The sequence below is a fragment of the Podarcis melisellensis genome, assembly GCF_964234715.1.
Source record: "Podarcis melisellensis genome assembly, chromosome: 6".
NCBI lineage: Eukaryota > Metazoa > Chordata > Lepidosauria > Squamata > Lacertidae > Podarcis > Podarcis melisellensis.
This window is the reverse complement of record NC_138538.1, coordinates 36,356,070-36,382,836: the sequence shown is the minus strand read 5'-3', so window position 1 is coordinate 36,382,836 and position 26,767 is coordinate 36,356,070. Positions and strand designations below refer to the sequence as shown.

Sequence of the window (26,767 nt, the reverse complement as noted above, 5' to 3'; positions counted from 1 at the left end):
AAACCAATGTCCCCACTGTGGTAGGACGTGTGGATCCAGAATTGGCCTCCACAGCCACTTACGGACTCATTGTTAAAACCGTGTTCATGGAAGGCAATCTTACTCGGCTACAAGTGATCGCCAAAGAAGAAGACGACTTTTAGCTATGGATCACTATGCTGACTTTCATTTTACATACCTATGAAAAAGAGAACATGTCCTGGAAAAAGAGGGCATATGGCAACTTGAGCTGCCTCAGCTGATTCAGACCCTGATGGCATGACTCCCATATTGAGACTCAGTTGGAGATCTGCCAGAGTAAGTCTTTCATGCTGGCTCAGCTGGCATAACTTGAGATGGCGCAACTGAAGTCAGGCTAAATCCTAAAAATGGCCATTGCCGACAGCATGGTAGGTCAGGTAAAGGAGAGACATAAACCTGTTTCTTTCAGCTCAGTGACATAAGCTGGCAACTTTTGCCTACACTGGCAAAAAGGGTGGTCAAGTCAAACTCTATTCTAAAGGCTTGTTCTCCATCTTTCAGACTCAGGCTGGCTAAGCCAGCTGTAGCCATGCCCCTGGATAGAGTTTGGAATACAATGGTACCTCGGGTTACATACGCTTCAGGTTACATACGCTTCAGGTTACAGACTCTGCTGACCCAGAAATATTACCTTGGATTAAGAACTTTGCTTCAGGATGAGAACTGAAATTGTGCAGCGGTGGCGCAGCAGCGGGAAGCCCCATTAGCTAAAGTGGTGCTTCAGGTTAAGAACAGACCTCCAGTTTCAGGTTAAGAACAGACCTCCAGAATGAATTAAGTTCTTAACCCGAGGTACCACTGTATGCTGGCTTACCTTAAACCAGCATAAATGCTGCAGGCTTCCTATATTTAAGATTACTTTGTCTGTATTTTTTTGGGGGGGGCATTCTTTGTTTCATTGAGTACTAGAATGAGCCTTTAGGAATATTTGGAGATGCTCATTGCCTATGAAATGGTCCTAAAGTCCTTCATTTCCTCCTACTGATTGAAAAAGAAAACCCCCAACCACCTCCAAATCAGCCACTCTGCATTAGATAAGCACAAAGGATCTGTTCACCAGTATGTGATGTGTAGAAATAGTATATAACAAATAGATAAAATAATGCAACTGACACAACTGTATGTGGATATCAGCGTGCTTTAACAAATGGGACTAAAGCTGTGAGCAGGAATGGAAGAGAAAAGTGCATCTGGAATGCTCACTGTCTCCAAAATTGGTTGCAACAGTTCCTACTCCTGATCCAAAAATCTTAGAGCACCAAAATGGACTGTTATACACTGGACAAGGCGAACCACAGATTTTAGGAGATCACAATAACATCACTTAGGGAATTACAGTATGTCTATAATGAAAATCACAGTGATTTGCAAGATTATTTAAGTAAGCAGAAGAATGCCATCATATTTTAAAAGTGTTTCTGTTCAGATTATGTGTGATCACAAGTGCTATATTAAGTAGGTGAAGTGCTATTTCTGTTAAATGAGAGGTCTGGAAGTGTGAATGTTGCTGCTGCTTATGAGCACAATAGGTATTTGAATGTTCTGGTAGGTCATGGATCTGGGATGTTAACTGGATAGAATTTCGTTGCATTTTATGCTGTTTTAAGCTTTGAAAGCATGTACACAATGCACTCGGGTGAGAATGGATGTGGGTCTGTTTTTCTAATGTCAGATTTCTCGCAAAACATTACATTGTTCATTGGTAAGATGAACCAGGTTAATTCAATACCCATTGGAACTTCAATTTACCTAATAGTGAGTGAGAGTTCAGACTGAATTGTTCAATCAGGAAACATTTTATATGTAATTTGATGGGAGTCCTGTGGAAAAGTGCTGGAATCAGAGTACGAAAAGCATAATCCAATCTTCACAAGACAAAATCCAGGAATAATATTCAAAGAAAATATGTGTGCAGGATAAAAACTCTCAGAAGTACTTGAGCTGAAGAACTTTCCTCTGTACTTGAGGTACCGTAAATTTATGTCTTTTCTTCATGCTGTGAGATTTTTATACCATAAACTGCCCTGTGATCTTCGGATGAAGGATAGTATATAAATTTAATCAATAATAATATTAATGTAAGATGTAGCAGAAATGTATGCATTAGGAAATAAAGCTCTAATGATAATGTGCTAATGCTTATCATGACAGCAGACTTCAGCACCATGACTTGCATGCGCAAATGGCCCATCACAGACTAAACGCCACAGGTACAGCTCATCTAAATCAAGCCTGACTGCAGCTAGCCAGGCATAGGCAAACTCAGCCCTCCAGATGTTTTGGGACTACAGTTCCCATCACCCCTGACCACTGGTCCTATTAGCTAAGGATCATGGGAGTTGTAGTCCCAAAACATCTGGAGGGTGAGTTTGCCTATGCCTGAGCTAGACATATCCACATAAGGGATGAGAAAACATTGGCCCTCCAAAATATTTGGGATCCAACTCCCAACAGTCCCAGTCAATGTGGCCAATGGCCAAGAATGATGGTGCCAGTGTTCCACAACAAATGGAGGGCTAAAGGCCCTCTGCCCCTGTTGTAAAAACAAATAAACAATTGTTTGATCCCTAGATGTCCATTCATTTCATGGAAGACTTTTTCATGAAGGTGCCAGGTGAACCTCTCTGGGGTGAGCATTCCACAACTTGGAAGCCACTGCCAAAAAGACCTATTCATGTTGCCACCTTCCAGACCTTCCAGACCTCTTGTGAAGAAGGGTCTCAGATGATGATTGAAGGGTCTGAGTTGGTTCATATGGGGAGAGGCAGTCCTTGAAATATTGTGGTCCTGAGCCATTTAAGGCTTTATGGGTCAAAACCAGCACTTTGAATTGGCCCTAGAAGCTAATTGGATGCCAGTTCACTCAGGCCAGGATTGATGTCATATGCTCAAATCATCTTGTCCCACTGAGCAACCTGGCCACCGGATTCTTCACCTGCCAACGTTTCTGAATCGTCTTCAGAGCTAGCCCTACATAAAATGTGTTGCAGTAATCTAGTAGGACAAGTAAGTTGTACCCAGTGTAGTGCCAAGTAACACTCCCATCAGGAGCTTCCCACTTCTCCCATTATGTGTGCCCCACAGCCTCAGCAGATCTGCTCTAGAATGTTGAAGGAAAGCCCAGATCAAATTTTGGTGACACATGTGGGGAGGAGAAGGGGGAAAATCCCACTGTGCAAGTGTGAAGATCAGACATTTACTTAGTACTACATTGGATGCAAGCATTAAGTGGGTCTTCACCTGGTCAGTACAGTGGTACCTTGGAACTCAAACGGCTTGGTTCCTGAACAAATCAGCCCCTGAATGCTGAAAACCTGGAAGTAAGTGTTCTGGTTTGCAAATGGAAGCTAAGCATCCAATGCAATTTCCACTTGAGTGCAGGAAGCTCCTGCAGCTGATTGGAAGCCGCGCCTTGGTTTTTGAACGTTTTCATGAGTCGAACGGACTCCAGATTAAGTTTGAGAACCAAGGTATCACTGTATATGGATGGGGACATGGCCTGGAACTCCTAAGCCACGTAAGCTGCTCTTTCTAAAGAAAGAGTAGGATATGAGTGGAATAAATAAAATAATGGCTGCTAGAAGGCTCCATTTAAAATCCAAAGCTTTTTTTTTTTTTTTAACTCATCAGGCGGTGAGTGAGATGCAAGGAAGCAGGCTCATGTTTTATTTATTTCCCCTTCTCTTACAGCTCCGTCATTTCCATTTGCTGTTTCCTTTTTGTGTTTATAAACTACATATTTAATAATAGATTGCTCCTCATTCTTTGTTGCAGGGAAAAAACAACAACAGCACCAGCTCATTATGGCTCGTGTCGCTCCACCTGTCACTTGGACTTAGCATCAGGCACTGTGATGTGCAATAGCTTTGCTTTAGCCTTTTCTAGGAAAGACAAGGAGGTGCTGAGGTGCTATTAGAGCTAATTAGAAGAAAGTCAATTACCAGAGATTTTCCCCCAGAGGATTAAAAATGCTAGACAGTTGCATCAGCTGCCTTTTGTTTTATTTTCAGTTTTACTGTGAATATTATTTAATGTTCACTCCTGCCGGGGGGAAAAAAAGAGCTTTTGTAGACCTTTGGAGTTATCAGTGTTTACCAACTAGGTTTTTTTGTTTTTGTTTTTTTAAAGTTTGATCTTGTCTTCAAAGTATACCAAGTGGGCAGGGACAGGAACACTACTAAACCCTGTATGTCAACAGAATGAGCCAGCTGTACCATTGGGCAGAATGAGGTGACTGTTTCAGGCTGCTGATACAGAAGGCAGCCATGGCTCCTGAACCATTTGGCAATTCCCTTATGTTGGAGAGCAGAGATGTGTAAGCAACATGGCCTGTCCTGCATCCTCTCAGGTAGCCTACAGCTGAGGTGGAAGATGCTATCCCAGTGGTGAAACAACAATCAACTGCCAGTAGGGTTAGCTTGTGTATGTGAGAAGAGAAGCTGGGGGAACTGTCTTCAGGCAGCACATTGTTTTGGGTGGGCCTTGAACAAAATGTTATGTTTGTATTATGGCTACATGCCCAAAATGACTGCTCCCCTTCACCCACATCATCTCCCAGCCCCGTGAGAAGATAGGCTTCTTTCAAGCTCAATAGCCACAAAAAACCACCAGGAAAGGAATAGAGCATGAGATGCAAGGCCTAGGGCCGATGCCCCCCAATGGCAGGTAGGCCTGATCATGGAGGACAGGGCCCACCAGAGACCCCTTCAAGCCTGGAGCCATCCTGATTGCAGCACTAGGACATGGGTCACATGCATGAGTTTTAACTTATTTTTGTCTATTCTATTGTGATTGTAATTTTATGTATATTTTAAATTATGGTGGTATGGTTTTCAGCAATAATTTTATGGGCATTTTTTGTGAACTGCTTTGAAGTTTTCTATAATCTACTGGTATATAGAGTAAATGTTATGAAAATCCATCAATCCATCAGTCTTTATTCTCCTGTTATACACTAATCCACACAGCTCTCAAAACCAGTTCTCTCAAACCATGACTATATCTGCTCATCTACAGAACTCCATCCAAGGTATGGTAGTAAAATTTCTGCTACTGATAATCAGAGGTACAAGTTGCAGATGTTCTTGCTTGCACAAGTAAATGCCATAAGTGGGCATTACAGCTGACAATTAGGCTCATGGCTCCACTTTGTCACCTGTTAGATCCAGGGGCATAGCAAGGGGTGGTGGTAGGTGCGGTTTTGTCCCCATGGGGGGGGGGGTGTGACAAAATGGTGGGCAGCACTCTCCACGGGGCCTGCAGTGTGTCCGAGCCACACGTCTCTCCTGGGAGTGACGCGGTGGCTTGAGTGCCCGCAGGCTCCGCGCTGCCCCAAGTAGTCTGCCCATTGCCTCCTCCTCAGGTGTAGGGCAGCTGAGTGGGAGGAGGCAGGCAGACTCCTCGGAGGCCCTGTGGTGCCCCCATGGGTGACTGGCCCTGCCCCTGGGCTCAGGGCACACACACCGCCCCAGGCGCCCAATCGGCTTGCTCCGCCACTGGTTAGCACTAGTTCACAAAATTAGGTTCATCACATGATTTCCTATCACCTGACTACGCAACAGTCAGGAACTGAATGTGTGAACAGCCTCCACTGAAAGGCATTATGTCTGACAAGAAGTGAACAGCATTTTCCAACTCGACATCTGTGATGGCCCTTGAATGTTTCACTTGATCTTGCCATTCTTGAGTTATTAAAGTCATGTGTTTTTTTAAAAACTGATTAAAGGGAGGCCCGTTTTTAAAAAAAGTTTATTGGGCTGAAGCGAGGTGACTTCTGCCATGCAATTTCTGTAGGGCTCATTATCAGTCACGATAGTATCATGTATGCAAGTGGGGAGCCTGACTACAAAACTGGTAAGCACCGGTTATGGGGAACTTAATACTGACCACTGAAGTGCAAAACATGCCCATATAAGGTACAAGGAGGGTTCTGATAGGTGCAGAGAAAGTGGGTTAAGTAAAGTTGCATTTCAAGGACTGTGGTCGGATGGGGAGATGGTGGGACGTGGGTGGCCCGGCGGGAAGGTAAATGGTGTTTCCGTGCACTGCTCTGGTTCGCCAGAAGTGGCTTAGTCCTGCTGGCCCCATGACCCAGAAGATGTACACTGGCTCCCTCGGCCAATAAAGCGAGATGAGCACCGCAACCCCAGAGTTGGTCACTACTGGACCTAATGGTCAAGGGTCCCTTTACCTTTACCTTTTAAAGTTGCATTTCAAGGACTATGGTGAGGTGCTGGGGTGGCAGAAGGTCAGAGGATAAAATAGGTATGATGATGTATTTTGCCTGTATAGCGTGTGTGCCAATGGGCAGCTCTTGCAAACACTTAAGACACTGGGAATAAAATCAGATTAATTGGACTTGAACCCCCTAGGGAAATTTATCCCCTATAGCTGTTTTGCTAGACCTTGCCAGGATCAGTGAAGCAGCATCAGAGTTGATATCCCAACATGCAGCACCGCTTTCAGTGCATTTGCCTCTTACCTTTTGTGCTCGTCGCTTGTCAGCTCTTTGATTCTGATGGTAGATCCGGCTGAAGTTGGAAACAATAACTGGGACTGGGAGAGCAATGACAAGCACCCCGCTCAGGGAGCAAATGGAGCCAAATATCTTGCCAGCAATCGTTTTGGGCACCATGTCTCCATAACTGGTGAAAGAGAAAGCAACAAAACAAGATGGCAGCATTAGGGCAAAGCTGATTGGATGAGACATTTGCAAAGTCAGCCAGCTGTAAATTGAAATTAGGACATGGGGCATTAATCATGTAGTTCATTCTTGCATCTATGCCTTTGGTTTCATACATTTAATGATCAAAGTATTTCCATAGCACCCTCCTGCAAAACATCATGATGGCAAATAGCAACAGCAGCAACAAACCCCTTAAAAATAAAATCATTAAAATGACTGGCTACTCAGTAACATTTTAAACAATGACACAGTCTTGTCTGTATAAATGCCCAGTTCAGGGGCCCCTATGACGATCAGGACATTAACATGTTTGTGTGTGTGGAAATAGGAGTTTAAACTCTTTCTCCCCAGCTGTAATCATGATTCAGACTGGGAGTTCTGTATCTGCAATTTACATTGGTTTTTTAAAAAGAAGCAGCTCTCATTGTCTTGCATGCTTGTATTGCAATATATATATAATTCCTAAAGTTCCCCTGAATTCAGGCTGTGTGTGTGTGAGAGAGGGGGAGAACAGGCTATTGGGCACCACAAGGGAGTAGGGAAGGGGAGATATACACACCACTCACACCACTACATCTGCCCTAAAGTCTCTGCAATGCTGTTTAGATCTCACCTTCACTGGTTTATTGTGGCAACAGCCTGCTTCATCAGATGCTCAGTGTAGCACTTTGGTAGAATAAACCCCTGTGGCTGAGTGCATAAAAGCAATCTAGAGCTCTGTGAAAATGACAGATGAGACTGTGGACCAAGTCTGCTTACTTTACATTCATAACAATCACATGCTGATGGATGAGCTGTTTCAGTTTTACCTGGTTTTCTTCCAAGCCATCCTGGACCTACCTATTCGCAAAAAAAAAAAAAAAAGAAACCCCACAAGTTGATTTCATGTTTTGCATGACATTGTTTTCCCCTCATTGTTTTTTTCTTTGTTTGCAATATACATAATTCATGAAAAGTGATTCATATACAGCTGATTTTTGATTTTTTTTTTTACAATCCCAGCCCCCACAGAAGCACCATATCCCTACTTAGTTACATTTAACTTTTAAGCCCTTTCAGCTTTTAAACAAAAGTGCCATTCCATAAATCACCATGTGCTCTCGAAGGCCTAAAGCCATGTTCTATTGATGTTGCAAATGTAAAAAATACTATGCCAAGCTGATTGAAAGTTAGTGATTTCCTTGTTTATTGTTGTCCTGATTATCCATCTTTCAAACAATATGCAGGTGCTTCAGCTATTATCTAATTCAGTGTTTCTCTGACTTCTTTCCCCCTCATGAACCACTTGAAGGCTGCTGAGAGTCTTGGCAGACCATTTAATGCCTTTTCTGTCTGTTGCAGCAATTATAATTCACAGTCCTAGATGTTGTGTGATTCCTAATTGTATTTTTGGACACTTTGTGGACCACCTGACCACCTGAATGAAGGTAGCACAACACTGGTGATCCCTGGACCAAAGTTTGGGGGCCACGGATCTAAGTAGTGGACATGCCTGCATCATTTCTAACGGCTGCTTGCACATTGGAGTGTTGGAGAGTGCAACACTGAACTATATGTACCCCTAAGGTCATAAACACATATTGAATCCAAGGTGATACCTTTCAGCGTGGTAACAGATGGTACCCAGTTACAATTCAGAATCCTGAAAAGGTGTGCTGTGATGTGCTGTGATCATGACTGATGGGCCAGTCAGCTAGAATTAAAGAGATCCAATCATCTGTGCTGCATTATAGGGGAATGTGTCATGCTCAACTGTAAATCAGGATTCAGAATCCCAATTACCTTAGCTGTAATATGGCACTCGGTAAGCCAGGGCAGTCAATCATACTTGTTAGTCCAGAGCAGTTGCTGCCCTGTATGTTTCATTAGGGAATAACAGCCAGAGTTCTCTTTATAGCACTAGCAAGGAGAATCTCAACTGAGGCATGGAACACCTATCCAAAACATCATAGAGGAACGCATGAAAGATTGCTCTGGTAGCTCACAAAATAGGACAAACTATGTAAAGGGAGTGCATTTTTGATGATACTTTCCTTGCATAAGATAAAAAAGAAGAAGAATGAAGCTGAGCTGGAAGTTCCCTTCTGCAAGTTGCAAGGGATATTGACACCAGAAAGAGGGAACTGCATCAGAAGAAGAAGAAGAGAGGGCAAAAGATGTCACAGGTAAAGGTAAAGGTAAAGAGACCCCTGATCATTAGGTGCAGTAGTGACCAACTCTGGGGTTGCAGCACTCATCTTGCTTTATTGGCTGAGGGAGCTGGCATACAGCTTCTGGGTCAAGTGGCCAGCATGACTAAGCTGCTTCTGGCGAACCAGAGCAGCGCATGGAAATGCCGTTTACCTTCCCGCCGGAGTGGTACCTATTTATCTACTTGCACTTTGACGTGCTTTCGAACTGCTAGGTTGGCAGGAGCAGGGACCGAACAATGGGAGCTCACCCCGTCATGGGGATTCGAGCCTTCGACCTTCTGATCTGATCGGCAAGTCCTAGGCTCTGTGGTTTAACCCACAGTGCCATCCACGTCATAGGTTTGCATAAATTTTGCATTTGCTTTTTTATATGCATAGCTGCAAATCTGGCAACACTGATTATAATCCAATTGGACATACATTCAGGGACAGCCTACTCATTAAGGAGAGGCTGTTGTCTCAGGTGGCAGATTCAGCCCCCTCTGCTGCTGCTTGCCATGCCCACCTCTGGCTGCTTCCTTGGCCTCTGCATCATGCATATGCCTATGTGGGTTATAGGGTCACCCAAGACAGAAGCTTATAGCAAAGAGGCTAGGGGACAAAGGGGGTTGCGTGTGAGGTGCTGTACTGGCATTTTTGCTGAATACCAGACCCATAGCACCTGTAATAGTTCTAGCTAGTTTTCTAGTTCTGTTTATTAAAAAGGAATGGGCTGAATCTCATAATCTTGACTGCCAGCATAATTCAGAAAAATGCAAGTGGATAAAAAAAAAGCCGGATTACAGGGGGTTGCTACCTTGGTGATAAACTATTGGGTTAAATTATAAATAGCATTTTGCTTATTTCACTATGTGCTATAGTTTATCAGTACAGTGGTACCTCAGGTTAAGAACTTAATTCATTCTGGAGGTCTGTTCTTAACCTGAAACTCTTCTTAACCTGAGGTACCAGGTAATGATGCCTCCCGCTGCTGCTGCGCCGCCGGAGCATGATTTCTGTTCTCATCCTGAAGCAAAGTTCTTAACCCGAGGTACTATTTCTGGGTTAGCAGAGTCTGTAACCTGAAGGGTCTGTAACCTGAAGCATCTGTAACCTGAGGTACCACTGTACTGGTGTAGTGTGGACGTTTGGGTGTTGTTTTGTTTTTTGTTTTGTTTTGTTTTAATCATGCTTTGAATGAGCTATTTCCACCTCTGTGGAAATGATAGCCTTCAGCTAAATAATAATGATTTGAAATTGAAATTGAAACTTTTGGCGGAAAAATGTTCTCAGCACCTTTAGGAACCAGCTAAATTAGTGGTTTCCAAAGCAAACTGTACCATTCCCTGGGAAGGGGATTTCCCAAGGGCTGCTAAGAAGCAAGGGGGTGGCAGAGGGGCACTGGAGATGACTATCTGACTTTGAACAGTTGGTATCAGTGGATCAAGTTCATTAATTTTCTTGATTTAATTAAACTAAATAATTTTAATTGGATTTGGAATAAATGTGCACTTAATTGTTTTGAATTTATTGTGTTATTATCTTCCTTAATGGGTCGTGTAAACTATTATTCCGAACAATGCTTTTTATAGGGTAGATGGCACTAGGCATGAGTTTATGGAACCAAGGGGACGGTAGTGCCCCAAATTTGGAACAACGGAGCAATATCAAAATTCATCTCTGAGCCTCCTGTTTTAAAACACATGCTGCCCAAGAGCCTCATGCCAGCATGAGAGCAGAGGAAGCTAGTTACTTTTGATCAAAACGGAACACCAGAAGCAGAAAGATCTGTATCTCTGAACTGAATTTGTTCAAAATCCTCCACAATGGAACAAAATGGCGCCCCACTCTCGCCAAGTCTGTATTTGCTGTCTCTTGCTCTTTTCACTTCTTCTGTGAAAGTGGAAGGCAGGCAGGGCAAAGCTCTAAAATAAAATCTCATGACACTGATCAGCTCTTGACTGCTGAGCTACCTTGTCCCTAGAGAAAGGCTTGCAGTGAATCCCCGAAAGCTGTGTGAGAGAGTGGCTCAATGTATGTGTGTGTAATTTTCAGAGTTCTGTAAATGCTTCACACATCATCAGCTGAAACCTAATTGTACCACACAGAAGCTTTGGGCTGGATTCGTCTAAGGCAAATGCACCAAAGCCTCTTGCAATGGCTATGATCAATAAAACACTCTTTGCAGCTATTAACTTTTTAGACACCCTCTTATCCAAAGAGAGTTTAAAAGCCTTTGTTAAGCAACACTGCCTCAGCTGATGTGTCCTTTTGCTGCTCCCAAACAAGGCGAGGTATCAAATTAATCATATGCTGCGGATTTGAACTTGCAAACCCGGAGTGCTATTGAAAAGCTTTCTGCTGTTTACAGAGGACAGAACAATTGTTTGGTATAGGCTCCATTTTGATTGGTTTAGCTCAGTAGAACATTCATGCACATAAACTGTGAACCTTCTGAATACACAAGGCTTGAAAGGATAAGATATAAACCCACCCAATACCAAAAGGGTTAGTTTGGCATGATACTCGGATAAGAAACAGCTTTCATGAATGACTAGATAGTTATGATATGAAACAGTCCAGTAGTACTGGTATTTCTATATCTTCCCATTCGTTCATTCTTCATTTTCAATGCAAAATCACTTTGCAAACCACAAACTGTACATGGTTGATGGTTGGCTTGGAGGGCCACACATTAGTTTTAATGGGAATGGCTTTGGCCAATCGCTGTGTGAACTTCATATAGAAGTATCCCAAACACAAACTAGACTTTCACACTTATATGAGGGACTTCTAAACTATCACTCCCTAGCCAAATTTGTATTGCAGATAATTTAATGCTCTGGCATTTCATGAAACAGCTGCAGCTACAAAACACAAAACATAACACAAAACAATTTGCAAGAGAGAGAGAGAGAGAGAGAGAGAGGATCTTAACCCATTTCCTCATATGTCACAGTCAATTTCCTATCAACAGAGCAGATGTTTGATTCTTTGGCTCAGCCAGAGGGGACATAAACGGAAAGCTGGCAAAAGAGAAACTGTTTCTCCCCACCGCATTGGGGGCGGTGAGCAGCAAGCATACAGTCTTCTGATACAATCTGCACAGCTCAGCCAAATACTGATCATTTGGGTTGTGAGGGTGACCACTGGCTTGACTGAGAGCTACGGTGGGTACTGATAGCTATCCAATAATTCTTTGCAGTACTCAAAACAGAACCCAGTCTCCTGTAACCGGCTCAGTCTACAGATCATTTACTTTCCAATTCAGTTTCAACCAGGGCTAGTTCATGCATGCATGCACTCATCATTTGATGACTGTAACATCACTTGAGTACAAATGCATACCACAGGGTATGATGCCACCTCAAACACACCAAGAGTCGTGTCCAATGCTGCTAGCACAGCAGACTTCTGCTTGTGTAGCAGAACTCTGCCTTCCTTACTTTCCTCTGCAGCCCCCACACCTAGCACACCTTCAGTATCTGCTCCAGAGAGCATTCAGTGAGAGGAGATGAAGGGGAAGTCCCAATGAGCAAGTGGAGTTCTGCACATGCAGCTCTGGATACGGCCTCAAGTAATCATGGGATAAAAAGTAAAGGGATGCACCAGAATGTTTGAACCAGTCAACCTATGAAAGCTACCTCTTCTGGGATTTTCTTTGGAGTCTGTTGATATAGTAAGTCACTTAAAAAAATCAAAAAGCTGTCCCTTTTGTGCATCCGTTGATGCATTTACCAGTCTTAATACATTCTCGGTCACAATGTTTGCTGCTCTCTCTCCTTTAGATGTAGCTTGCAATTTATGGAGAATCTGTAACCCTCCAGGTGCCAATGGACTCCCAACTCCCAACAGCCCCAGTTGGCATAGCCAATGGTTTGGGATGATGGGTATTGTAGTCCAGCAACACCTGAAGGGCCACAGATTCTCTCTCCTTGGTCTACATAGAAAGTTGTAACAGTGAAGTGAGCTGGCAGAGGAAGATCTTGCCTATGCATAAGACAGATGTACTATGCATGTCATGGGTAGGGGGACTTTTTGAGCCTGATGGCCACATTCTCTTCTAGGAAAAGTTCTGGGAGCCATGTGCCAATGGTGAACAGGGCTAGAAGTAGGCAGAACAATTACCGGTAACATTAATTTTACCTTTGCACAGTAGGCTTGTTTCTACATATTTACACATTCTATCCTTCCTTCTGGTAAGCAATAAGCATCATCAAAGTTCAACGACACAGTCTAGCCTCCCCAAAACACTCAAAAACGATGCAGCACTAGTGAGGAGCATGGCCTGGGGGGAAGGTGCATGCCAGAGGTGCATGTGGCCTGGGGAGATCCCAAGGGCCTGCAGAGAAGCCTGGAGGGCCACATTTGGGTGTGATATTCTCCATCCCTGCTGCATGCATTAAAACAAACGTCCTGTTTTCACGGTGTGGACTTTGAGGACCAGTTGATTCACAGGTTGATTGCTTGGCATTTGATGACCTGGAGCTGAATGGGTGAGCTAACTGCACTGAACAGCACAGAGCTTGAGCATTCACATGCTGAAGATTCATATGTGGACCCAGCCTTGAAATGTGATGAGTAGCCTTTGGGCGATTGTACCAACTCAGCATCATCCTATCTCAAGCAGTTTTATTTTCAAGCTAGTACATTCATTGCTTCAGGTGGACAACAGAGTGGAACTTCCCTGACTGAATTTTGTGCATGAGCACATGGCTTCCTAACTCCTTCATCAAAGAAGATTGACTTATAATGGAATAGTCATGCCCCTTCTGGCTCAATTAAAACTTCTGAAGCCAAGACCACAAAAACATGTTCTCTGTAATTAAAATGTGACTTTGTATAACTCTGTCGCCCACTCCTACCTTTTGGCTTCAGTTTCTAAGCAGTCTGTGGGTGCAGAGCAGGTTGATTCATACATTATGACAATGCAAAGCCTTTGCAAGTTGATTCTGAGTAGTTTTAATTCCTCATAAAGGAAACATCAGCCCTTGATGAGCTAAAACCTGGTCTCCACCATAGATGGTCATTAAAGGTTCTTCTGGAACCATGGATTAAACACAACCGTAAAACTAAAGTATCCGTCATTGTGTGATCCACCTGAGGGAATGTTAAAATTGCCAACTTGCTCTTCTGAATGCCAGTCAGCTAATTATCCTCCGAGAAGAAAGGCCCAGTAATTGGGCCATGACCATATTATATATTCCTAGGAGCAAATGACGATCTGCTCTGCATAAGCAGATATGTAGTTTCTGCCAATCTCACAGTAGTAGGTGCTCTTGAAATTGGATCCAGGAACAAATAAATATATGGTTGGAATTGCTACTCAAAGTAGATCAATGCACATAAGTGAATCCAAGTTAGTCACGGCCAATAACTTCAATGGGTCTACTCTGAGAAGGACTAGCACTGTGTAACACCCATAGAGAATAGTAATATAACTTATTTTAAAAAGGCCACAAAGCAGCAACTTCTTAATCAAACCCAGCATTGATTTTCAAACTGGGTCTCTGGGGCACCTGAGTTCTTCTGACGCCAGTCAGGGGGTCCACCATGAGAGTACTAATCAGGGGCAGCTCTGGCTTTAAGAGAACACTTATAAGCAGTGTGTATTTTAGGAAATGATGCCCCCAAAATGTGTAATTTTGTGAAAAAATACATACAAAAATAATTGAAATTTTCAAATTTAAGAAAACATGCATTGGACCACATGAAACTTTGGACCACAAAACCAAAGTGGGTGTTGCTGAAATGTATTTGACCATAGCTGCTAAATCTTCACTATTGGTGGCATCTGTGTTTGGCTGGCACAATATTAATTGCTAGCTGCCTCCTTGTTTTTGTCCCTGATCAATAGTGCCAATACTACTAATAGCCTCACAGCCCATTTATAATAGATAAATTGCCGAGCAATCAAAAACATTGTATTTTCATGAGCATTAATTGGGCATTCTAAACCCATGTGTGTTCCACCCCCTGGTCCCTCAGCCAGGAGTCAGAGAACCTCGGAAGTCTTCATTAATTCATTTTTTAAAAGACAACAAATCACCTTGAAAGTTCTTTTTTTTTTTAAAGGAAAACCAACCAGCTAATAGTTCTGGTGAAAGCAGATTTTAAGTAATTAATCAATAGCCTCATTAGGGTTGCTGGGAGATAAAAGAGCATCTTATGATGAATGGCCAGAGGGCCTAACTTGCCCAGAAAGCAACATCAAAGCAGTCTAGGCCATAAAATGTTCTACCACTGCAGGCAAATGAAGAGCAGTCTTATGGGTTAGAACACCACACCCTAACTTCAATGAATATAATCCTGGGGGGAATTGATCAATCTTTTTGTGCCCCAGTTCTAAAAAAGAAAAGAAAAAAGCCTTTGCTTATTGCTTCATCCAAGGGATCTGAAGCTTTGAACCATAATGCTTTCCTAAGATTCAAACTTGACCTGATATTCAGACCCAACATCTGCAGTCAAGCGGATCAGACACTGATCTGGTCAGTAGGAACCCTCACTGGCTTGACTTATCAGCTGCACACACACAACTGTGTCATGGTGCTGAATCAGGATATTTAATCCTTTTGTCTCCACCATGGTCCTGACCAAAATCATACACACACTGCACTGGTTATTTTCAATGGAAGGACAGCTCCCATTGGCAAGGGGTTGTGTGAGTTCAGTCAGGACTACAGCGGGGATAAAAAGCTGAAGTCCCCTCTTCCACGCCACCATCCCCATCAGGATTCACCCCACCCTACCCTACCCTATCCCTAGTTAAACAAAAATCAGCTGCACAAGCTTGAACTGTGTGACACACATAAATTTTCATCATGGCAGCCCAGATAGCCATGTCTCCCAGGAGAATCCAAAAAAGGGTGCTGAACTGTGCATCGTATAACAACCATGTAACACTGGTTTTTCAAAACTTCTGGTTGTCTGTATGCTACCAACATTTCTAGGTGTTGCTGTTGACAGCTGAACCCTGGCAACCTGGGACCCAAATACTTGAAGAAACACCTTTGCTGGCATCCAGAGCTCTGCAGGAGAAGCCCTTCTGTTGCTTCTGCTGATAACTGTGGTACAGGGCCTTTTCTGTGGCAGCCTCCTGGAAATGGGGTTCCCTCCCATCATAAAATGTGCCTGGTGTGGGCTTTGAGCCAGCTGAAGACACATCTCTTTATCAAGGCATGTAATTGGGGGACTGTTTTATGCTGTTCACATGGTATAGATTTTAGTACTCATCTTAATTTTTATTACTTTAGACTGTTTTATTGTTTGAATAATTTTTCTATGTGAGAAGAGCCCTGACATTACTTATGATGAAATATTTTGAACGAATTAATGCATGAACAGCAAAACTAAACACCTTCTACTACAGCAGTACAGTCAAACCTTGGTTCCTGAATATCTCCGTTATCATACGTCTTGGCTCCTGAACGCCAAAAAACCGGAAGTAAATGCTCCGGTTTCCAAACGATTTTTGGAAGCCGAACGTGCTATGCAGCTTCTGTTTTGAGTTTCCTTATTGTATTGAGGCTTCTGCTTTCAGTTTTCAGTTGTCAAATGTTTTGGAAGTCAAATGGTCTTCCGGAACGCATTACGTTCGACAGCTGAGGTTTGACTGTACCACTTTTTAAAACCTTTATCTGTTTTTTTTTAAAATAAAAACTTTATATAGAGTTTAAGTACTCCCTCGCTGAACTGTTAAAGTGCATGAGCATTCATCTAGGACACTAAAACGCACACCAAGCAAATAAAATAATGGCATTCTTGCCATTCCTCATACCTTTTGTTTTCTGCAAAAAGGCATTTCACAATGCAAGGCTAAGCAAGTCTACTTAGAACTAACCCCCTTCGAAATAAGGTTATAGTCTTAAAAGGTTGTGCACTCCTTTCTCCTGCACTGCAGTGTCCCCCTGAGCAGTTGAAACAAAACACAGGGTCAATTTCACTTCACAGCTTTTGAAAAGAAGTGAAATTGACAATATTCAGAAGCAATCCATTCATTTGCATTCCATTGAGTTTGAACTGAATGTGGCATTGCTAAGGTTTTCAGGAGAATCATGCTGAGGAGTCAAAGGGGTAGTCTTTGCTCAATCATGTTCATAAGCCCCTATTAGCTTCCAGGCACAACTCCAAGGTGCTGTTGCACTGCTATAGGAGCAAAAGCACCAGAAATAAATGTCAATATAACCTTATACACAACAGCTTGGATATGTGCTGAAAACGGGCTGGCTGCTCCATGCAAATGCAGCTGCTGTGAACTGACAAGCAGTCAAGCGAGAAAGTGAGAGGAGTAAGCAAATTCTTGGCTTGATTGGCCCACCTGCTTTCTATGCAGCACGTTGCACAGAGGCAAAATAGGATGGTGGCTGGAGAGTTTCTTGCACCTAAGAAGTCATACAAAGCACGTTGTTTACTTGACAAGATATAAACCGTCTTCTTCTTATTTGACTGAAGGGCTCTTCAGAAAACATTCTGTAGGCAATTTTTCCTGCTGCTGCAAAGATCTGCAGGGGGCACTAGGGCTTGTTTTGATGGATTAATATCATGCTGTGGCATCAAGCAAGGACCATGGTGTCTCCAAAATGAATATAAAGTAAATCATCTAGGACTAAAAATAGTATATTAAAAAACAAACAAAAAACCCCATATTCATCATTATAGGACAGGAGTTTGGTCTACAGTGGTATCTCAGGTTAATTCAACTTAATTCATAACGGAGGTCCGTTCTTAACCTGAAACTGTTCTTAACCTGAGGTACCACTTTAGCTAATAGGGCCTCCCGCTGTGGCATGATTTCTGTTCTCATCCTGAAGCAAAGTTCTTAATCCGAGGTACTATTTCTGGGTTAGCGGAGTCTGTAACCTGAAGCGTCTGTAACTCAATGTACCACTGTACAACTTAGTTCATATGCCAGGTTTCTTGGATGGTCTTGGGGTTAGCTGGAATCAGGGGTGAAGGAAGGCTCTCTGGCACCTGGTGTGGGGTGTTGAGGGGCAGGGAGAACTGCCCACAGGGACGGGACAAACCTCCCGGCAGTGCATGTGCAGCGCCGCTACATACTGGCGTCAGAGTGAGCTGCACGTGGAGGGGGTGATCTGCTGCGTGTTGCGGCATTGGTGGTGGGTAAGCTGAGTGGCGGGGCTTGTGATCGGCATTGGGGCAGGTGATTCCCCACGAGCTGTAGCGTCGGGGTGGGTTTGTCTGCCCCCCTGCAGGGATGACACCCGGGGTGCACACCCCCCCGTCCCCTTCCTCCACCACTGGCTGAAATTACAGATTTCAGTATCCAATTCTATCGTTTCCATTGGAGGCCTCTCAAACCAAGACACATTTCCTGTATTTCTTTGTGGGCAGTAAGAGGTGATTTCTCACAGCTGTTATCTCCATTGAACTGAGAGTAGAGAGAGACCACTCAGTTCATTAACCTCAGGTGAATGCATTTTCCTCTAGTCTAGTGTAAAACAAGATACCAGGTCAAACTATTTTCCCATTTAGTTTAATATTGTCTATTCTGACTAGCAGCGGCTCTCTGGGGTATCAGGTAGAGAGATCTTTTTACATCGCCTGCTACCTGACCCTTTTCAAAACTGGAGATGTCACAAGCTAATTGTGCGACATTCAGTGTAAAAAGCACATAGGTGCCACTGAGCTACGGACTCTTCATGTATGTGTGTGTGTGTTATCATTGAGTTATTTTCCAAAAACAAGTTGCTGAGTAATATTTTCATGAGGCATATAGTTGATGATTTATGGATTATTATATTTACATGCTGGGTACCACTATATTTGCATTGCAGAAAGACTGTTTAGAAATCATGGAATACAAGTAGGATCTACCACAAAACAACGATGTTTGTTGTCACCACCTAACAGGAGTGGTCCTGTTCAGGATGTTAGCCAGCCAGCCATGTCCTTTAGGATATTCTAATCCTATCTGCCCTCTGCTTTCTATTTCCCTTTTCCAACTGACACTCAACTGATACAGCATGCTCAGTCTTCAGTGGGTTTTGTTAAAAATTAGATCTCCTGAACTTATACTTCTCTTTTGTTTCTTATTGACCCACATTTGTGTTGGCACTCAACAGTTGAGTTGGCAAATAGAAGGAATGATGTGTTCATACATATGCCACCCACCAACCCACAAAAAATATATAGTCATGTGACCCAAGAAATAGGCCTATGATGATAGAGTTCTCTATGGCTCACAGTGAGCTGGAGCAATGGCTGAAGTGGAGGGGAATAAGGTGTAGAACTTTCTCTTCATTTCCTACTGTCCGATGAATCTTAAGACAATGATAATAATAAGGTAGTCTGCATCTTCATGATATCAAAGGAAGCATATTTGGATGTGGGGGGACCTGAGGGGAAACTACTTCTGCAGCTTCAAACTGGATTAAACAAATCCCCCCATTCTAGACTAATATCTGATTGAGCTTGCACATTACACACCATTCACATTCCCTCTTTACCTTTTGTGCCATGAACCTAAAACCATCTAGGTTCCTAGATGGTGGTGCGTTCATACGCTGCGGCTCTGAGCTCCCAATACCTCACATGGTAACATATTACATATATGTATCTCCTGCCTGTATAGAAATGCTGATTGCCTGTACTGTTATTCATTCCCCATCACATTTCTAGGCTGATGGCTCTAATCTTTATATCTAGCAAATCTAATGAATTTGCTCTTCATGAAGATCTGACCTCAGAGAAATTATGACCCACGAGAGGTGGTTTAATTCATTTCACTGCAAGAGGGCTGCATGACATATGCTTATATTACTGGCTATTAAGACGTGTATTTTAATGTTCACTATCCTCCTTTCTCAGACAAAAACATGATCAGAGGGAAGATTGCTGCCTTCAGATTTGGGGCTAAGCAGAGAAATTGTCTGGACAGCGCCTGATCTCCTCCAGCTGGCAATAAATAAGGTGCCGAGCAGCTCATCGGGTCTATAAATAGCTTTCCCAGCAGCCTTCTCTGATGATTGTATCTCTCACTCTCCTCTCTCTGTGCAACAACACACACAGCCCCTAAAAATAGAGGATGATAATCAAAAGGCTGAAAGACCCTTAACTACAGTGTAGAGACATTAACAGCTGCAGGAATAATGAAGCCTTTGCACGGCACAGTTTTTGATTAGATTGCTCTTTTCTAATCCACGTGGTTGCTGCAGTTTTGAGCTAACAGGCCAAATCTGTGATATGGAAGCCCTGCCCTTTATCCCAGATGTTTGTGATGGGCAGGATGAGATAGATTAACAGTGTAGGAACAGCATTCTGCACATGCTCAGAGACCCTGTCCTTCTTCTTATTTCACAAAGGTCCAGGGCCTGGAATATTTTCGTATCTGAACCTTGATGTGAAAAACAAGTACTGGAGTCAAGCTCAAGTTTAAATTGATCTTTTAATATAGGATGCAGCCCCAAGTGTGATACCACTTGATCCCCTTCACAGCCTCCTTTTGAATATTCCTGCAAGGTAATGCAGAGCTTCCTAATTTTATAGTTGAAGAGTCTCACTTAGTCCCAGCATGACTGACAGATTTCCAAAGAGCTCCCTTTTCATTTCTGTATCAATTTACAGCTACAGTTTGCAAAACACAAATTCTTCACCCATCAACTCTCATTTAGCTGACCACAGCTAATTTTTTTTGAAATGAATTCCTGTCGCAGGTAAATAAATGGTGTTGTGTCCTTCCGAAAACAGATTTGACTGAGCAAAGTGACGTGTTGCTACTGCAAATGTTTAGTACTGATACTCTACTGATAATGTCTAACACATTTTTATATCTGGACCTGAATCATGGCCACTATAAGCATGTGATGGAGGTGAATCGAATTTCCAGTTTGCAAATGGTGAATGGTTGCTTAATGCAAGTAAATTTCCCAGCAGCTGTGACAATGGCCTGGGGTGTGATACACACTCCTCCCATCATGGGGCAAAAGCAGTGATGTATTTAGGGCAGCATGACCTGTTCTGCTGCCCTGGGTGCTGAGTCTAGGGTGCTGTAACTATAATGTAGTGAACTGAGCAGAATGGAAGGTGTGTGTGGGGGGGAGGGCATGCAAAATTTTGGACTTGCACAGAGCACTGCTGAAATTTTAAATACCAAAGCACAGTGCAGTGGACCATTAGTCTCTCTCAATTTAAGATAACTCATTGAATCCAAAAGCTAGCTTTAATTAGCAAGTATAAATCTTTGAAGCTGAAGTATTCATTTGACATAACCTGGCACCCTTTTTATATTCCAGTCTCGCAAACACCTAGCAGTGCTGTAGTCGAGGTTTAAATCAAGTAGGTTAAGTCACTTACAAGACTCCTCTCACCTTTAGTCGCACCAAATTAAATGACAAATACATTCTACAAACCTAGGAATATAGCAGTTCCACTTTTTAAAGAGAGGCAGACTTAGGCAAACTGACATAAAAGGCTAAATTGAATTTAGTGATATATATATATATATATATATATATATATATATATATATATATGCTTTCGTAGATTTTCACGGGTACAGGAATGCAGGTTTTGGTGTCCTCGGGTGTCTTCCCGTGTAAAAGTTGGGGTGTCTAGGCGACGTTTCGACGAGGTCTCACTCGTCATCTTCAGGCTGGTGCTTTCGGCTTCTTGTTACTGGAACAGAGCAGGATCTCAGTGTTTGAGTTCCTATAAATACTGTTGAGGGGGTGTGGTGTATAGCCTCAAATGTTCTGGGCAGAGAGGAAGTTCCCAGGCTAGTGTGCCTTTTCTTCTTTTGTTCCTTAATTACTTGAGGGATATCTTGAGTGATTTCTTGAGTGATATCCTGAGTACCACTTAGGTGGGTCATTAGGTGTGGATTAGTTGCTAAAGTCTTTGTGTCTTGACCTCTTGAACTTTGTGAAGAGTTTTTCTGAGAAGATGGCTGTACTGCACTTAGTTGTGCTCTGGCTTGGCTTCGTGTATAGGGGCGAGCTGTGGTTTTGTGGCCTGTGTCAGCCAGATCTGTGTATGGATTGCAGGGGGGTGCAGCATCCGGAGGTGCCACCATGGTTTGGCTACTGGATGGTGTCTGTAATTTATCTGTGGAGAGGGTCTGGGTTTGGGTCTGGTGTGGTTGATTGGTGATAGCGTTCTGTGTGCCTCTGGATCTGGTGTCAGTTTTTGTGGGGAGGGCTAATTTCCAGATGTCTGGCAAGCGGGATGTGTCGTCTCGCTTGTTCATGTTGTGAGGGTGTTTCTCTATCTCGATGGCTTCCATGATTATTCTCTTGTGGTGATGTTCCATGTTAAAGAGCAATTTGGAATCTGCAAAATTAATTTCGTGTCCTGTTTCTTTCATGTGTTGGAAAAGAGAGGAAGTTTTTTCTTCTTTTTTGACGGCATTCTTGTGTTCTGCGATACGTGCATTTATTCGTCTGTTTGTTTGTCCAATGTACGTGGCTGGGCAGACTTTGCAGGGTATTTCATAGACCCCTTGGTTTTCCAACTGGATTTTATCCTTGGGGTTTCTGAGGATATTGGCTATTTTTTGGTTGGTGCAAAAGGCTGTTTTGACACAGGCCACAAAACCACAGCTCGCCCCTATACACGAAGCCAAGCCAGAGCACAACTAAGTGCAGTACAGCCATCTTCTCAGAAAAACTCTTCACAAAGTTCAAGAGGTCAAGACACAAAGACTTTAGCAACTAATCCACACCTAATGACCCACCTAAGTGGTACTCAGGATATCACTCAAGAAATCACTCAAGATATCCCTCAAGTAATTAAGGAACAAAAGAAGAAAAGGCACACTAGCCTGGGAACTTCCTCTCTGCCCAGAACATTTGAGGCTATACACCACACCCCCTCAACAGTATTTATAGGAACTCAAACACTGAGATCCTGCTCTGTTCCAGTAACAAGAAGCCGAAAGCACCAGCCTGAAGATGACGAGTGAGACCTCGTCGAAACGTCGCCTAGACACCCCAACTTTTACACGGGAAGACACCCGAGGACACCAAAACCTGCATATATATATATATATATATATATATATATATATATATATATATGCCTTTCTATAAATTGGCAAGTAACTCTTCTCCGCCTGTCTCTTTTCGAGACCAAAGCTTTTGGTTTGAAAATGATTTCTCAGCTGTTTAATTTCAATAGCAGCATATAGTGCTATCTTTAATCTTTAATTTGCTTTTTAAAGAATTGTCAGGTATCAGACAGATAGTTGCTTGGGAAATGCTATAATCTTGGGAGACAGCCATAGAGATCTACATCACATTGCAGTAACAAAACAGAATATGTTACCTTAAATCTGTAACTTCTGCACTGGTTATCAGTTTGCTTTTGGACTCAGCGGGAGATGCTACCTTTGACCTTTAAAGCCTTCAAGTTACCTTGAGCCAAGGCACCTTCACAATCTCTCTTCCTGCCCCCCATGAACCAGCCTGTAATCTCTGTCCCATTAGGGAGGCTCTCCTTTTTTTCCTTTGCTGCCAAAGGTGAAGTGAGCAGGGAATTTTCTTAGCTCTCTGGCTTTATGGAACCGCTGGCTAAGAAGGCTACAACTGCCCATCTTGTTGCCCATCGCTCCTAAGGAATGTTGTAACCGCTCCTAGAGGGTCTTTTGTCTGGGGATGGGAGTATTATTTTCTATTGTTTTGTATATATTGTTTTAACCTTTGTGAGCTGCATTGAGCACACTTACTAGCAGAAGGATGTGGCAGAAATTCATGGTAAAACAAAGAATCATAGAAGTGTAGAGTCATCTACTCCAACCCCCTGTATTGCAGAAATATTTTGCCCAGTGTGGGGCTCAAACCCATGACCCTGAGGTTAAGAGTCTCAGGCTCTACCAACTGAGCTAAAGCTCTGTGTCAGTAGCAGATGGTGTGGTGGGGCATTGCCATTCCCTTGACCTCTGGTCAGTTATGTCACTACTGCTTACTTAGAGATAGAGAAGGAAGGGTGAGGCAGAGGCAAGGGCAAGGCAGCACAAATGCACCAGAGGAGCCAATCTGGTCTTCCTGCCAATGTGTTTGCTCTGGGGTAAGTTCCCCACCAACTCACCCCTCCTCCCCTCCAATCAGCAGCAGCAACATGGACAGTACTTTCCAGAGTACTTTCAGCTTATTTGCATTAAGCTTCAGCATTTTTGCCCGCATGCATCCCCCAAACACCTTCAAACATTTGTTCAGGATGTCCACCCCATTCTTGGTTCCAAATAGGAAGGAAGCAGAGCTGGGAGTCATCAACATACTGGTGGCACTGAAGCCCAAACCTCTGGATGGCTACTCCCAGTGGTTTCATGTAGACGTTTAAAACCGTAGGGGACAAAATGGAACTCAAAATGGCATCTCAAAAACCACAAGGTGGAACATAAGGTGCCCCAGCATTATTTTATGTGCCCATCCTCCTGGAAAGGACTGGAGTCACAATGTTGTGTCTCCTGGACTCATCACAGCAAAAAGGGCAATCTAAAATATGCAGAATGGGGCATGAGTAGCATGCTCTTTAAAATCAGAAACTAATTAATTTGTAGCTGGCTTTAGAAAAACAATTTAAAGTATTTAAAATCTAGATTTAAATTCCACCAAGTATTTTTAATGTACAATTAACTGTCTCCTCTATCATGTACTTTTAATGTACAATTAACTATCTTATTCATTTTCTCCAGGTGCAGGAGAGATAAGCGGGAAATTCTATCCTCCCTTTGCATGAACATATAAAATGAATTAGAGGATTGTTGGCCCAGAATCCTAACCTTCTTAACAGGGGTTAAGTAAGATTGCGCTCCATGGGCCATTTGAAGCCATTACCTCAGCAAAATAACTGCAGCTACTGTAAGACATATGCTGGAGTGGGAACATTTCCCTTTCAATGCTTTCCTGCTTGCCAAATTAACGGCCAAAAAAAAAAAAAAAAAAAAAAGCAGCACAGGCTTAAGTCGGCAGCCTATGCCTTTGCCTCCACTTAATCTGTGGCTTGATCCACAACGCATCAATATGCAGCACTGTGGGATGCCAGATACCTACACTCATACACTCATACACAGGTGGGTCAAGTTTGACAGGGGGTGGGGCTATCCACCTTTCAATCACTTGATGCCACAAGGATGTCAGGTGATGCATTTTCCTTTGCCTGCATGGTTTGAAGGCAGTCTGTGCAGTTGCAAACAACAAAGACCAGCTGATAGCTGGTCCTCACAAAACATGTAGGTGGTGCAAATGTGAAATATAAGAGATGGGGACATGGCAACATACAGTCCTTAACATCCTAAGATTTGCTGCGATTTACATTTCCTCTTTGGAGGTTGTGTTTTGGTGTGTGCTTATTTGACTTCCAGAGGAATCCTAATCTCTGGTGTTGATGGTGAGGAATGGGTTAGGGTGGTGTGCAGCCACCTCTCTGCCAGTGGAAAGGGAGGCCCTTTGTAGGTGAGGACTCTGCAGCAGCCGAGGTCCCATCTATGCAGGTAGTAAGCTATTGCTGATGGTCCTTTCACCAGTGGTAGCCAACAGAAAGCCCCCACACCTTTCAGGGTGAGTGTAGGAAGCTGATGGCTTTGAATGCTCTGGATCTAGTGTCTTGTCGATCTCCCAAAGAGCTCAATTCTCAGGCCTTTTGGTTACAACAGCCTAAAGCTGGTGTGCAAAAAACAGAAGAAAATAAAAACACATCTCACCTTCTGCCCTGGTTGGCATGAATCAGCAGGGCTTCAGAAGCATCCATCACTTCATACACTTCAAATTGTAGAGTTGGAAGGGTCCACGAGGGTCATCTAGTGCAACTTCCTGCAATGCAGGAATATTTTGCCCAATGTGGTGTTCAAACCCATGACCCTGAGAGTCTACCCACTGGGCTATCTCGTTAGGATTGCAATGTAACTCCCTCATACTATACATATTTACATGGGAGCAAGTCCCCCTGGTTTTAATGGAATTAACTTCCACATAAGGATTTTGGAATTACAGCCATAGTAGTGCTAAACCGTATTATTAGAGAGTAGGCTTTGTTGAAATTAGTGGGACTTTCTTCTGAGTAAAAATGCAGGTGATTGCTTTGAGTTAAGGAAAGTGATGGGGGAATACCTTGGAAATTTGACACAGCAATCTTAATAGGGATGATATGTTTTTATTGAGCATCATGTCCTGATCTGAAATGCACTATCCTTCATTTCAGTCCCTCAGGGAGGACACACAGCCTCAAATGTCTGAGGGCTGCTTCGTATGATTCAGCCTGAGGAAGTAAATCCCCTGATATGAGTACAGTGGTACCTCGGGTTACATACGCTTCAGGTTACACACTCCGCTAACCCAGAAATACTGCTTCACGTTAAGAACTTTGCTTCAGGATAAGAACAGAAATCGGGCTCCGGCGGCACGGCAGCAGCAGGAGGCCCCATTAGCTAAAGTGGTGCTTCAGGTTAAGAATGGACCTCCGGAACGAATTAAGTACTTAACCTGAGGTACCACTGTATATGCTGTAGAGAGCTTGAGCCAATCAAGAGTTCTGTGCAGCTTGTAAGAAACATACTGACCTCTCAGTGTTAACATACTGGTTCCATCTATAACAAACTTGTGTTTTCTTATAAACAAAAGTAAAGGGAACTCTAAGCATGAATTGAAGTGATTTAGTTGCAGTGCAAATGCTACATACGTTGGACGCGATGACAGCTCAGAGAAGCTAATGTCCTTCCAGTGAACAGAGGTGACTGCATACAATCATTCCAATGCCTCTTGCAGCCTCCAGTAAAATAAGGTTCATGCCATTTCTAATAAGAGACTAAAAATAATATTGTTTGTTTCCCCTGACAGCTTCTACAAACATTGAGCATTTGCTCCTGGATAGTATTAGGTTTCGGAAACAGCTCCATAACATTATTAACTGTAAGTGTGTGAGCAATCCTTTCAGAGCT

The 26,767-nt window shown here is 43.1% G+C and overlaps 1 protein-coding gene across 6 annotated transcripts in view; it reads right to left on the bottom strand.

Moving 5' to 3' along the window:
- The window catches only part of KCND3 (potassium voltage-gated channel subfamily D member 3), a 269,070-nt gene that overhangs the window by 58,898 nt on the left and 183,405 nt on the right, over nucleotides 1–26,767 (bottom strand). For all 6 annotated transcript variants that reach the window (XM_081916341.1, XM_081916338.1, XM_081916342.1 and 3 more), the window contains exon 3: nucleotides 6,503–6,665. In XM_081916341.1, coding sequence (XP_081772467.1) covers nucleotides 6,503–6,665 — 163 coding nt within the window. The remainder of the gene's footprint in view (nucleotides 1–6,502; nucleotides 6,666–26,767) is intronic.